Here is a 12865-nt window from a genome sequence, read left to right as displayed (position 1 = left end):
AATATCAAAATATTATTCCGGATTGAGTTTTTACTACCTAGGTTATAACTTAGCAAAATTCTAATGACTCGAGCTGAGGCCCACCTTACCATGGGCTTGGTTCCACCCATGGATTGTTGTGAAGATTTCTAAAACTACTTGATGTTGTTGCCAGCGCAGTGATCATGATTCGAGAGCTTTTGTTCACCTGGTCTCCCACGCCCATGGAGTGTGTATGTGCGCTTCTAAAGACGGTATTGCTTTACCAACGGCGTGTGCTGCTTTATCAAGTCTAAAGACTTCGACGCCAGCATGTACTAGCGTCATTGTTTTTCCAAGACATCACGTGCATAGATATTAAATCGTTTGACCGATCGATGATGTCTGGTCTTCGACCGTATCCCTTCGAATGCGAGAGCACGGCACGGCATGGGATACAGCCGCCGTGATGAGCGAGCCTTGAACGGAACAGGAGCATTCTAGGAGCGTCCTTGTCCGAGAAAGCGATTGCAAACGCAAGACGAAGAAATAGCATTGCCATCCGTACGCGCATAGGATACTGAGTCGCGAGGGAGTACAGATCGGGACTGGCTTCAGAAGAGCGTGCTTTGGTTTGCAAGGCATTTTTTTTTTTTGAAAAGAGAGATTTATGAACTCTCGTCCTTGCATAAGAAAGCACAAGAGTTTCTTGAGGAACCAAAGTGCGCGGTTCTTGTTTGCATGGGGAAGGAAAGTGCAGCGATCGTGCCTTCGTGTGAGCAAAAAATCAGAGTAGAAACAACTGTGTGACTGTCTACAACCAAAATTGCTTCTCGTCTCCTACTCCTGTTATTCACATCAAGAATCAATGCTAAACTAACTAAAACAACTAAAATTCTGTGAAGAAACAGGTGCGTAATCCAAACAACAACAAAAATCGAACTTGCTACGTGAACTGGAGTTGCCCGCCATCACGGTATCTACAGCTCGCGCCGCCGTTCTCGGCTACGCCGAGCAGCGCGGCGAGCACGTCCGGCATGTCTGGCCGCTCCTGCGGAGCGTCGGCCGTGCACCGCATGCCGAGCATCAGCAGCTCCCAGGACACCGGGCTCCTCGCCGCGGCCGTCTCCTCCTTGGATATCCACCCTTCCTTGGCCATCCTCCGGCCCCACTCCACCAGGCACTCCTCCTCGCCACCGTCCACGGCACGCCGGCCCGTGGCGAGCTCCATCAGGAGCACGCCGTAGCTGTACACGTCGCCCTTCGTCGTGGCGCGCCACGTCTGCCCGTACTCCGGCGCCACATACCCCACGGTCCCGGCCACCACCGTGCTCACGTGCGTGTCGCCGGGCCGGACCACCCGAGCCAGCCCGAAGTCCGTCACCTTGGCGCGCCCGTCGCGGTCGAGGAGCACGTTGCTAGCCTTCACATCGCGGTGCACCACGGCGGGGCGGCACTCGTGGTGCAGGAACACGAGCGCCAGCGCCACGCCGATGGCCGTGTCCAACCGCCGCGCCCAACCGAACTCGGCCGTGTCGCCGATCAGCGACTCCAGGTTGCCGCCGTCAAGGTACTCGTACACCAGGATCTTGGCCGAACCGGACAGGCACCACCCGTAGAGCGTGACGAGGTTCGGGTGTGTCCACGTGGACCCCATCCGGTCGGCGAGCACCTCCATCTCGGCGCGGAACTCGCGCTCGCCGTCGCCGTCGCGCAGCCTCGCGAGCTTCTTGACCGCCACGGCGCGGCCGTCGGGGAGCACGCCGCGGTACACCACGCCGGAGCCGCCGCGACCGATCACCAGGTCGTCCGAGAAGTTGCCCGTTGCCGCCACGATGTCGCCGTAGGTGAACGCCGTCTTGCCGAGCCGGAACACTTTCACCCCCTCCGTCGAGGAGGAGCACCCGGTCGCCGATGACGATGACCCCGACGTCAGGGAAGACGTCGACATCTGCAAAGCGCACTTGCCGGAGCAGCACTTGGGGTCCTCATACGAGAACGACTCGTGGTCCGGGTCCTGGTCCACGGGGAACCGCGCACGCAGATTGACCATGAAGAACACGAAGGCGCCGGCGATGAAGGCGACCAAGAGGGAGAACAGGAACCACACCGCGATGGTTCTTGGAGACATACCGCGCCTTACAACCGCGGGAACCTCTGCAGCTTCCGGTGGCGGTTGGTTGTCGGTGCCTCGCTGCAATGAAATGAGTGGGTCGCCGAGAAAGGACTGCTCGTCGAAGGTCCCGAATTGGCCGGCGGTGGGGACGCTGCCGGAGAGAAGCGGGTTGTAGGACACGTTGAACCTGTTCAGCTCCGTGAGCTTGCTTAGGCTCGCCGGCAGCTCTCCGGAGAAGTTATTGTAGGACAGGTCCATCATCTCGAGGCACAGAATGCTGCCGATCTCCGGTGGGATCGCGCCTGAGATGTTGTTTCTTGAGACATTCAGCACGACGAGAGGGAGCTGGCCGATCTCCGGCGGAAGCTGCCCCGTGAGCCGGTTGTCGTCGAGGTGGAGCAGGCTGAGGTTCCGCATTGCGCCGATCTCCGGCGGTATCTCTCCGGACAGAAAGTTCCTGGACAGCTGCACGTACCCGGAGATCGTGCTGGACCTCACCGGCGACGACGAGTTGGTGCAGATCGGGACGATGCCGTAGCCTTTTAGAAGTCGGTCCCATATGCTGCGGCAATTCTCCCGTGTCATGACCGAGTACACGAAGCTGAACGGGGGATAGCTAGCCGGGATCCACCTTGTCATGGCCTGGCAGTCGCCGGAGCCGGCGAGCACGTTGGGATCGTTCCGATTCTTGGTAAACGTAGGTCCGGGGTCTCTCCCTATCGCTGCCATCTCCGACGGGATCTTCCCGGTCAACTGGTTGTCGGCCAGGTTCAGCCAGAGCAAGCTGGTGCAGTTTCCGATTTCCGGCGGTATCTCGCCTGAGAGCTGATTCCCGGCGAGCATCAGCCACAAAAGCGACGTGAGGTTCCCTAGGCTTGCCGGTATCCCCCCGGTGAGCTTGTTATACGACAAGTCCATTGCCTGGAGCTCCGTGATCCGTCCGTAAGCCGGCGGTATCTTGCCGGAGAAGTTGTTCCAGGCGAGCATCAGGTACTTGAGGCTCTTCATGTCGGCCACCTCCGGTGGGAGCTCGCCCGAGAACTCGTTGAAGCTGAGGTCGAGCCTGGCCAGTAGCGGTAGCCGGAGTACGCCGGAGGTGACGATGCCACCGGTGTAGTTGTTGTGGTGCAACACAAGGTATCTTAAGCTCGCAAACCTGCCAAAGATTTCCTGCACGTTCCCTCCAAACATGTTGCTGCTGATGTCCAAGAACTGAAGGCTCGTGCAGTTAGTCAGCGCCAGCGGTATCCTCCGGTCAAACTGATTCTTCCCAAGAATCAGCGTCTCGAGCCCGGCGAGCTCTCCGATCCCGGCCGATATCACTCCGGCGAAGCCATTCCCCCAAAGCGACAAATATGTCAGGTTGGAGCACTTCGCGACGGAATCCGGGAAGCTTCCGGTCAGCTGGTTCGCGGAGAGGTCTAAAGACTCGAGCTTGCAGCCGTCCGGGAACGTGTCCGGAGGGACGCTCCCGGTGAGGTTGTTCTCGGCGGCGTTGAACTGCCTGAACCTCGCGACGCCCGGCCATAGCTCGCCGGTGAAGTTGTTCGAGCTGAGGTCGGCGTACTCGAGCCTGGCGCAGCCATCGAACAGCCCGGTGATGTTACCGGTGAGCTTGTTGGTGGACACGTTGAGCATGACGAGGTCGGTGCATATCGCCGGGAAGTTGGCCGCGATGCCGCCCTCGAGCCGGTTCCAGGACACGTCGAGCGTCCGCAGTCTGGTCAGGCCGGGCAGTTCCAGCGGCCCGCTGATGAGGTTATGAGACAGGTTGAGGTGCACGAGGCCGCGGCATTGGCTTATGTCGCCGGCGCCGCTGATGGTGTTGACGGAGAGGTCGAGCGAAGTGAGCGCCGAGAGCCGCGAGAAGTTGCCGAACGCCGGGCCGGAGATACTCGAACCGGACAGGTCCAGCGACGTGACGCGGCGGTCCGCGTCACACCCCACGCCGAACCACCCGCACGGCGACGGGTCGGACTCCTGCCACGCGTCATATTCGCCGCGGTTCACCTTGTTGTTCTCCTGCAGGAACCGCTTGAGCTCGACGAGCACCTCCTTGTCGCCGCTGGCGCTGCCGTTGCCGCCCTGCGCGCCGATCACCACCGTCACCTCACCTTCAAGGCGACACGATCGCCACAGTTAATTACACGCGCAATTCAACTCACACGCCATGGCGCCATGAACAGAGCAAGTCAAGAAACGAACAAAACAAGAACAGGGGAGGGATGGGCCGCCGAATCCTACCTGCGACGAGGAGTAGGCCGAGGAATCCGAGGAGGAAAGGAGACATGGCCTTGCCTCCCGAATCATGGAAGAACCCGACGCGAAGCGGAGGCTACGGCGACGGGGACGACGGATCGAGCGGCCTTGCTATCCTCAACCCGCATGCGCGTGTGGCGTCTCTGCTGCGTCTGCTTCTCTCTCCCGTTCTCTTCTTCCACAGACAGATGGAGCAAGCCGAGAGAGACAAAATCTTCGCTGCTACTCACAAGTTATCTAATGGCTGGAGCCCGGCCGCATGTGGACGACGAGCACGCCAACTGATGGGTCGGCTGTCGCTGTTGTCTCCGGTCCTATCCTTTGAATCCCTGCGTTTACTAAAACCACACTGCGACTGTGCCCTGGATTAGGCCAGGGTTTCAACTTTGTTAATCGCTACTGCTGACTGCATGGGGGTGGGAGGGGGGCAGAGGAGGAGCGGAGAAACTTGCTCGGGTTGTGGTCTTTGAATTCTCCTCGTTTTCCAAATTAGGCCCGGACTTGTCACCATGCTGCAGAGTATAAACACTTTGTTAATTCCCATGTTGGGCGTATTTTAACTGCAAAAAACTAGGATGCAGATGCAGGTGGTTGCGGCTGCCCGCCCCCACGTCTGAAACTACAGCAAACGCATCAGCGGGCACAATGGCAACCCACACACCACCGTCGTGAGGCCTTTGCGGGCTCAATGGCAACCCCCATGCCACTGCAAGAAGTTACATGCCTATTATTACTAGAGTTTGCTGGCTATAAGTTTAAATGCCTACTAGTATTAGAGATTCTTACCTAGCTGTAAGCTTGCATGCCACGGGTGTTACGGCGTTGTTAGGTCATGTGTGCTGGCTGCAAAGATCTGCATGAGCGTCGCGGGTTAGTGGCGGTGTTTTGTGGGTTTGCGGTGTAGGCTGATCCAGTGAGTTAGCGACACAGTTCGTCCTACTTGCATCCTTGTAAAAAAAACAGGTTACTACTGTGGTCATCAAATATCTCGATATTGATATCAGCTAAAACAAGAGAACTTTTAGTGTGCTACATACTTGTATATCAACATGTTGTATCAAGTACACAGAGGTGGATCTATATGAGGCACGACACACTTTGAAGCCCCCAAACTCCCATTCATTTTTTTGCAAAAGAAAAAAGAGAAGAAAAAGGAAATAAGGTGAAGGAAAAGAAGGAGGAGAAGAGCAGACTCCCTACTTGCATCCCTGCCTTTGTGAAATCCTTGCGTTCCAAATGGGTACTCGATCCAACCCGTGTTGGGTGAGATTTCGACGAAACATACGCATATGTTTATTTGCTTTTGTTATGGAGAACCTTTACAGTACACCATGATACTAGACAGTGGAGAGTATCATTGTTGTGATCCAACCGTTCATTTTAGTAGGTATTATTGTAATTATTTTGGTACCCTTAGGGGTAATTACGTCATTGACTGACTATACTTCGGACCTTCGCCACCTATCATCGACCTGCTGACGGAGGGTGGAAACCCTAATAAATGAAATGAATAGAACAAGTGAAAGTTTATCCAAAGAATAAACTAACATTTTGACTTTCCCTAATTAAACATATAATTTACAAATTTATTATGGTTCTTTTTTCCAATCTTACTTTTATGATACCTATGATACTCTTTAATGATACATATGATATTAGTGGATGATAGAGTATTATTGAGTCAATCTAAACCATCGGATAAAAGAAATGGACGGCATATACTCATTTAGATGTACCGTAAAAGTCTTCTTGTTATGAACCCGCATATTCGTCTGAATCTTACAAATTACAACTAGCAGAAGAGATATGGTATTTCCGTTGGGTCAGCGAAGGGAGCCGCCCTTGTTGACACCTCACGTACACAAAGCATTTTGTTTCGGTCTGGTGTAACGCCCAAACCCGAAGACCGCCCGCCGTCGTAAAGCAAAAGGCGGGGACGACCGGACCAGGTGCGTTCGGTGACACACAAGTATGATCGCGTAGGCCGGAGATAATTGCAATTTCTCTCTCGTCTGTATACATTAAAAGGTATATGTAACGTTGGTACACGGTTTTCTTTAGAAAGGTTGGGCTCACTGATCCGAATCTGAACCTGAGCCAGGTGCCTTCATACTTTCCACGGGAATTCTGCTCAAGACCGTGGAGAAAAGTAGCAAATGAGAATACGCGGGCACCTACCTTCATGAAACCAACGTTCACTCGACATACCTCTTACTGCTTTAAGATTCATGCGAACAAAATCTTGGAGATGCACCATGGTATCAACGGGAATATGGGTCTGATTGGTAGAGCTATCATGATTTAAATTTTGTAGCTGAAAGTAATTTTCTATTGATTCTCTAAAGTAAATTCTACGAAGAAAGTGATTTTATAGGGAAAATAAATCAGAAAAAAATAGTTTTATCATCTCTAAGTATTTAGTTTATTTTAAATAATTACCCTTACATAACTACTTTAAGAGTAAAAAATACAAACTGTCGTTTAGCAGTGTTTCACTAATTTTATAATAGGAGCTGATCTGAGTACTTCGCTAAATAGATCCATAGGCCGTTTTGAAGATGCCCATAAGGGAATGATGTGTGCGTGGCCCTTTTGGTGGGCTCTGCGTTAACACGAGCCATGCGTTTTTCATTTTGGAAGTCCTAATCAGCCGTCAAGATTCGGAGTCAAAGATAGGATGTGACGATCCACTTTACCTTGTTGGAGAGTTGACCGCTGAGACTAACGATTCTTCGCAGCTCATGGTAAAAAAGTTGCAGGACCAAAGTTATCAAATCACGGGTGAAAAAAAGGTGATTGAACCTGGTTTGTTCCAACCTTTCACTTCTTAGAAGTTGTTTTTTTACTAGCCGGCTCCTACACGCAGATGCCGATCCATGCTAAAAATTGAGGAGAAGCATATTAGGACATATGTAACTTCATGAAAAAGACTAAGTCTATTAAATTCCATTGAAAAATAAGAATTTGAGCGGGTCTCTGCCCTCCATGGTAAGGGTGAAAACAGGCCAAATTTTTTTTTCGTACCGGATCGCTCGAACGTTTTAGATGCTAATCGAATATCGGATATTGGATATTTGAAAGAAATCTTGGATATCGGATTCGAATGTAGAGAGCAAGGTATTTGTCGAATATCAGATATCTTCAAAGACTATGCGATAAATATCTAAGCCTATCTTCCGAAGCTTGTAAGAAGTTGGATGAAGATGATTTTTATATGAAAATTACAGCCCTCGATGAAATTTACAACTTTATAGTTGATAATTTTCATTTAAAGTTATTAATATGTTTAAATAATTAATATAAGCTTCGGTAAGCATATTAGGCACTTGTAATTTTTTCGATTTCGCTCTAACATAACTCCTTTTATGAAAGTATATTGCTAATTTGCTTGTTGGACATCTAATGTAGTTGAGTTTTGGATATGTAAAATGGTCGAACAATCATAACATATGCGATATATATTTATTATTTTACTCAATATCTGAATAAATATTCGTAACCGATATTATTTGCATCTAACTTGTCACGTATTCGATTCATATTAATCTGTATTCATGACCAAGACTATCCGTATTCGTATCTGTATCCGATATTATTTGTGCTCAGCTCCTCCGATTCTAATAAAAAAAATATAAGATTAGATATAAAACCACCAATATACATTCATCTGATTACACCCTACTCCGTGGGGCTTCTCCTGGTCCACCACTGCCTGGTTCGTAACCCATTACGTTACGTGATTTGGCAGTGCCAAATCCAGAGCTAGCTCGTGTACGTCATCCATGCCTTTTGTTCTGTTGATAGATGAATTATTCACGTGTGAATTATCCTGTGTTATGTGAGAGAACCAGTACTAGCGTCAATGTTCTTTATTTTACAAATATCTAATCGTGGCTTACGCGCCACGTTATTTTACGACTGTATATTCTTTATTGGTATAGCGTCAAGCCGTCAAAGTTCAGAAGGGTCGCAGCTGGAGATCTTTTCTCAGATCTCAGATGCTAGCTCAGAAGTGCAAGCAACTGAATTCTATGCCCCCGGCCGAATAATATCATCGATCGTTCACAAGAAATGGGGATAGCGTCACGTTCTTCCTGTGCTGCTCATTGATTCTTTCGCCGATATGATCTTGGCGGACTTTTTTTTTTACATCCTTAAGAGATACTACCATAAAGTTAAGAATTAAATTTAATTATAGTATCAAATTTTCATACCCTCGGAGGTATAATTCAGTGGTTCCTCTTAGTACATCCCCAGGGCCGTAAAAATGTTCGTGTTCACGAGTGCGAACACTTTTTAAAATTGGAGTTCTATGGCTTTCGTAGGAAATCTTCGTACGCTCACCGTCCAACACGGCAACGAGTAACACATTTCTACATCTAAAGGCATGGTTTTCACGGGTTCTGATTTGACTACTGCTGATGCTGAACTTACTGCATGCTCACTTGAACGTTACACGCACGCACGGCGTGTCGCTCTCAATCCCCATCAGCTCACGAAATTCATCTAGAAAAGCCAGGAGATCGCTTGGAAAATGTCGAGCAGAAGCCTAGTCTTATACGCGCACATGCACTTGCACATGCACGTGCTGGAATTTATCCAGCAACCACTTGGGTTCAATTCAACCCCGTGCGTTGACTTGCTCGCATGCACACGGTCGTCGTCTTTCAGGTTAGGTGAACTTACTAACTAAATTCTGCTAAATTTTGTCGCCGTGAACAGAATGTTACATCCTCCGCTTGGTCAGAAGTCAGAACCGAGAACCAGACAAAATTCGGTGAAAATTTACAGTATCACAGCTTGGAGTTTGATCGGTTGCATGCAGTAATGTACTCACTCCTGTTATAAATATATATTGTTTTGAAAAAAGATTTGATTAAACTTTTTAAACTTTGACTACAATCGTTTTCAAATTATCTAGTTTACAAACCTTAAGATTATACGCGTATATTTGTCTTGAAAAATATTTTTATAATATAATAAATTCAATTAATTTTATAAATATATTTTAATATAAAATAATAATAAAATCTATGTATTAGAGATCGTATTTTATTTAAAACGATATGTATTTATGATCGCACGAAGCAACATATTAGCACGCGTAATCTTCCCTTCTCGTTGGGTTCTTTGTGCCCGGCACAAGGCGCTCAAGGTACTTAGATTTAGCATCTCTCGATCGCATGAACAGCGTGAGCATCCGTCCATTTCGGATCCGGTACAATCGCGGCGGAATGATTGTTGGATCGCCGGTGGTTGGCCGCACGCAAGCTATACGTGCATGCGTACGTGTACAGCGCATGTGTAACATAAGCGGTTGGCGGTCGCGGTCGGGGTGGATGCATGTCGCCGATGATCCGGCCCATGTCCCCTTCCCGTGATCCCGTCGTCGCAATCGGCGGGATAGACACGCAGGCGCCTCGCCGTTGCGACGCGAAAGACGCCATGGCCGGGCCAGCGAGGCGGCGCCATACGCGACGTGCGTGGTACGGGTCACGACCTGACTCTTGCCCTCGTCATCCCTATCACCTTTAAGATTAGTGCGCAGAGGGAGCGGACGGCTGTGATTTTTCCTTCCTTCTTCCTCTTATGGTCTTGACCTCCCAAGCTTGTCCGAACCCTAATGCCATGGACGCCGCCGCTTGAGCTCGTCCTCCCGACTTAGGGTTCGGGAATGAGGGGTGGTTGGGCAGGGCGGTGGTGGAAGGGTGGCAGAGAGGAAGGAGGAAGCACTTTTAATTAGTCCAGTCTGACAAATTTAGGACGTGTTTGGTTCTTTGCTCGCATCGTCTTGCCGAACGAGGCTAGTCTTGCTTTTGACGGAAAGCCAATTTGGCTCGCTTAGGCTGTCAAAGAAAAAAGCTAGAAAGCACGAGCACCGAGGCAACTAGCAAACGAACTAAACGTCTGATTTCTTACCTAGTCAAGCAAAACAAGCGGTGACAAAGGATCCAAACATGCCCTTAAGGTTCCCACTTTATCAACCCGATGTATACAAGGCCTCGTGTGCGAGTGTGGGTCACATGCTAAAAAGTTGGATACAATGGGCTAGGGCTTAGTTCTTAAGCTAGATTACGAAAAATCTTATGATAAGGTTAACTCGGATTTTCTGAATAAGATGCTCTTAAGTAGAGGCTTTGATCCTAAGTGGAGGATATGGATTAATCCTAATGTGAAGGCTTACGATAGCACACTCTCTCTTCCCCTCTCACAATACAGTAACAATAGGGATATTTTTTTTATCTTTTAATCGAGATGCGGGGTCCCGTTTAGAACCAAGGTAGGTTCTATATATTGTAGTAATTTTTACAAGAAAAATGGATCTCACCTTAGAACCAAGTTGGATTCTATACATTAGAGTTGCCCTTAAGTGGCTTTATGTCGGATTTGTTTTCTGAGGTGTTATCAGCTTATAATATGTTGATGATACCCTATTGTTCCATAAAAATGACATTTATGCTTCATATCATCTGAAATGGCTGCTAGTGTTTTTTTTTTTGGCAAAGTTGGTTCCTTTCCTTCCTTTTAAGTACTTAGGTGTTCCTTTACACCACATTAAGCTAAGGCCATCTCCAACGGAGTCAGCTTTCATTCCGTAAATCACTGTGGCGATAGCTTTTATGTTCTTTTGCCGATCCCATCACACCGCAAAGTACTCCAACAGCTCCCATATCAACCTCTACAGGGATATGGGTTGGGGTTGGAAGCCGACAAATTTGCGGAGGGAAAAATGATTCTGTATTACTGTAGCTAGAGTATGACTATGAGTCCGAATGGATGAGGAGAGTAATAGAATGTAGGAAATAAAGTAGCTATTAGAGATAAAAAAAAATAGATGATACTGTAATAGTGTTAGAAAATGCTGTAATAATATTATAAAGGATAAATTTTTAAAGTATCTGTTAGAGATGATCTAAGAAGAAAGATATTCAACCTATAGTTGATAAAATCATTAAAAGAGTGGCAAGATGGAGAGAAAGACTTCTCTCTTATGGAGGAAGGCTTACCCCGTTTAAAGCTTGTTTAGCTAGTAAAAATTCCTAAGGGTTGTGGATGCTATTAATTCACAAATGCCTTTTTTTTTCTGGGATAATCACGAGGACAAACATAAATATCATTTAGCAAATTGGCCTGTTTTGGCGCAGAAAAAAGAGTACGGGTGTTGGTATCCCTGATCTTAGAAATTTAGACCTGTGTTTACTTGCTTCTTGGATTCATAGATTTCATTTGGGGGAGGACATGATGTGGGAGAAAATTATTAATTTTAAGTATCAAACTCAGAATCTAAACATTTTATGTTGTCCAGCAACGCGAGTGTCCCCGTTCTGGAAAGGTGTGATCTTGGCCTGTCAGGCTGAAAAAATGGGTTGTAAATGGAAGGTAGGTAATGTGAAAAGGGTTAGATTCTGGGAGGATCGGTGCTTTGGATCTTGTAGCCTTGCAATTCAGTTTTGGGATCTTTATGTGATAGAGAATGAGAAAGGTTCTTGTATAGCTGATGCTTGGGATGGGGAGAACCTTAAGTTCACCTTTAGAAGAACTGTGAATGAAAGAGGTTGAATCTGTGGCTTGAGCTTCTACAGATTGCTAGTTCCATTTCCTTCTCAGAGGAGGAGGATGCTATTATCTGACAATTTAACTTGTATGGTGTGTATTCAACGCAACCTCTCTCTTCTGTTTAAGTTTCAGGGGAGTTGTGCCAGTTTACAGGCCAGTCACGCGCATTCATATATTTTTGTGGCTTTTGGCTAATGATAGAATGCTTACTAGAGATAATTTAGTTAAGAGACGAAAGGTGGATGACCTTGCTTGTGTTTTCTGTTCTGGACTAGAGTCAGTTAACCATTTGTTCTTTGACTGCTGTGCAGCAAAGTTTGTCTGGTTTGATGTTTCGGAAATCTGTAGCAAAAATCTGGGAATGAATTTTGAATCCATTGCTAGATGGCGGGTTAGCAATAAGAAGCACAAAGTGTTGAATATGATTACTGCAGCAACTTTATGGTCTATTTGGAAACTCAGAAAGGAATGTTGCTTTCAGGGGAGAGTCTGGTTGAGGGTCCAAGTGATAGATGGAAGAATCATCAAGAATGCTGCGTGGGGATACAGAATTGGCACGAGCACCATCGCACCCAACCACTGAGCTACGAGCTCGTTCTCCTTTGTAGTATGTTCGAGTAATGCTCTTGGTCCAATTGATTTGCTGATAGGATACTATTTTTAATTTCCTAAATACATATATGTATGTATATTTTTTATTAAATTAATGTCATTTTTAAAATAACCCTTGTTCTGACAGTTTAGCGTCTCCTGTTGGTGCTCTGAACCCCCACCCAACCCGAACCCTGCAAACTAGGGGGGGCGTGCAAGGCTATAGGTGGGCATTGGGCTGTGTCGGGCTACCAATCGTGCTTTGGGCCCTTCCGGTCGTGCCTAGTCGACTCATATAAGACAACGGGTCATGTTGTACCAGTCCTGCTCATCTCCAGTGAGACCCATGCACGGCCCATGGGCACGATGGACTGGTCCATGCCA

At 48.0% G+C, this 12865-nt stretch overlaps 1 protein-coding gene across 1 annotated transcript; it reads right to left on the bottom strand.

The window, feature by feature from the left end:
• Positions 1–732: 732 nt before the first annotated feature.
• LOC133892660 (probable LRR receptor-like serine/threonine-protein kinase At1g74360) lies at positions 733–4812 on the bottom strand. Its single transcript, XM_062333556.1, has 2 exons — positions 4319–4812; positions 733–4188 (listed from the first exon to the last, which is right to left on the bottom strand). Exons 1-2 carry the CDS (start codon positions 4362–4364, stop codon positions 905–907), a joined length of 3330 nt encoding a protein of 1109 aa, XP_062189540.1. The 5' UTR covers positions 4365–4812; the 3' UTR covers positions 733–904.
• Between the last annotated feature and the right edge of the window lie 8053 nt (positions 4813–12865).

This window comes from Phragmites australis, chromosome 15, assembly GCF_958298935.1.
Source record: "Phragmites australis chromosome 15, lpPhrAust1.1, whole genome shotgun sequence".
NCBI lineage: Eukaryota > Viridiplantae > Streptophyta > Magnoliopsida > Poales > Poaceae > Phragmites > Phragmites australis.
This window is presented reverse-complemented; position numbering and strand designations above follow the sequence as displayed.

What these genes read in the sequence shown, in the direction of transcription:
- LOC133892660 (XM_062333556.1), bottom strand. Translation starts at nt 4,364, where the DNA reads ATGTCTCCTTTCCTCCTCGGATTCCTCGGCCTACTCCTCGTCGCAG. An exon ending in CGGCCTACTCCTCGTCGCAG is followed by an intron (nt 4,189 to 4,318) that starts GTAGGATTCGGC and finishes GTCGCCTTGAAG; the next exon opens with GTGAGGTGACGGTGGTGATC.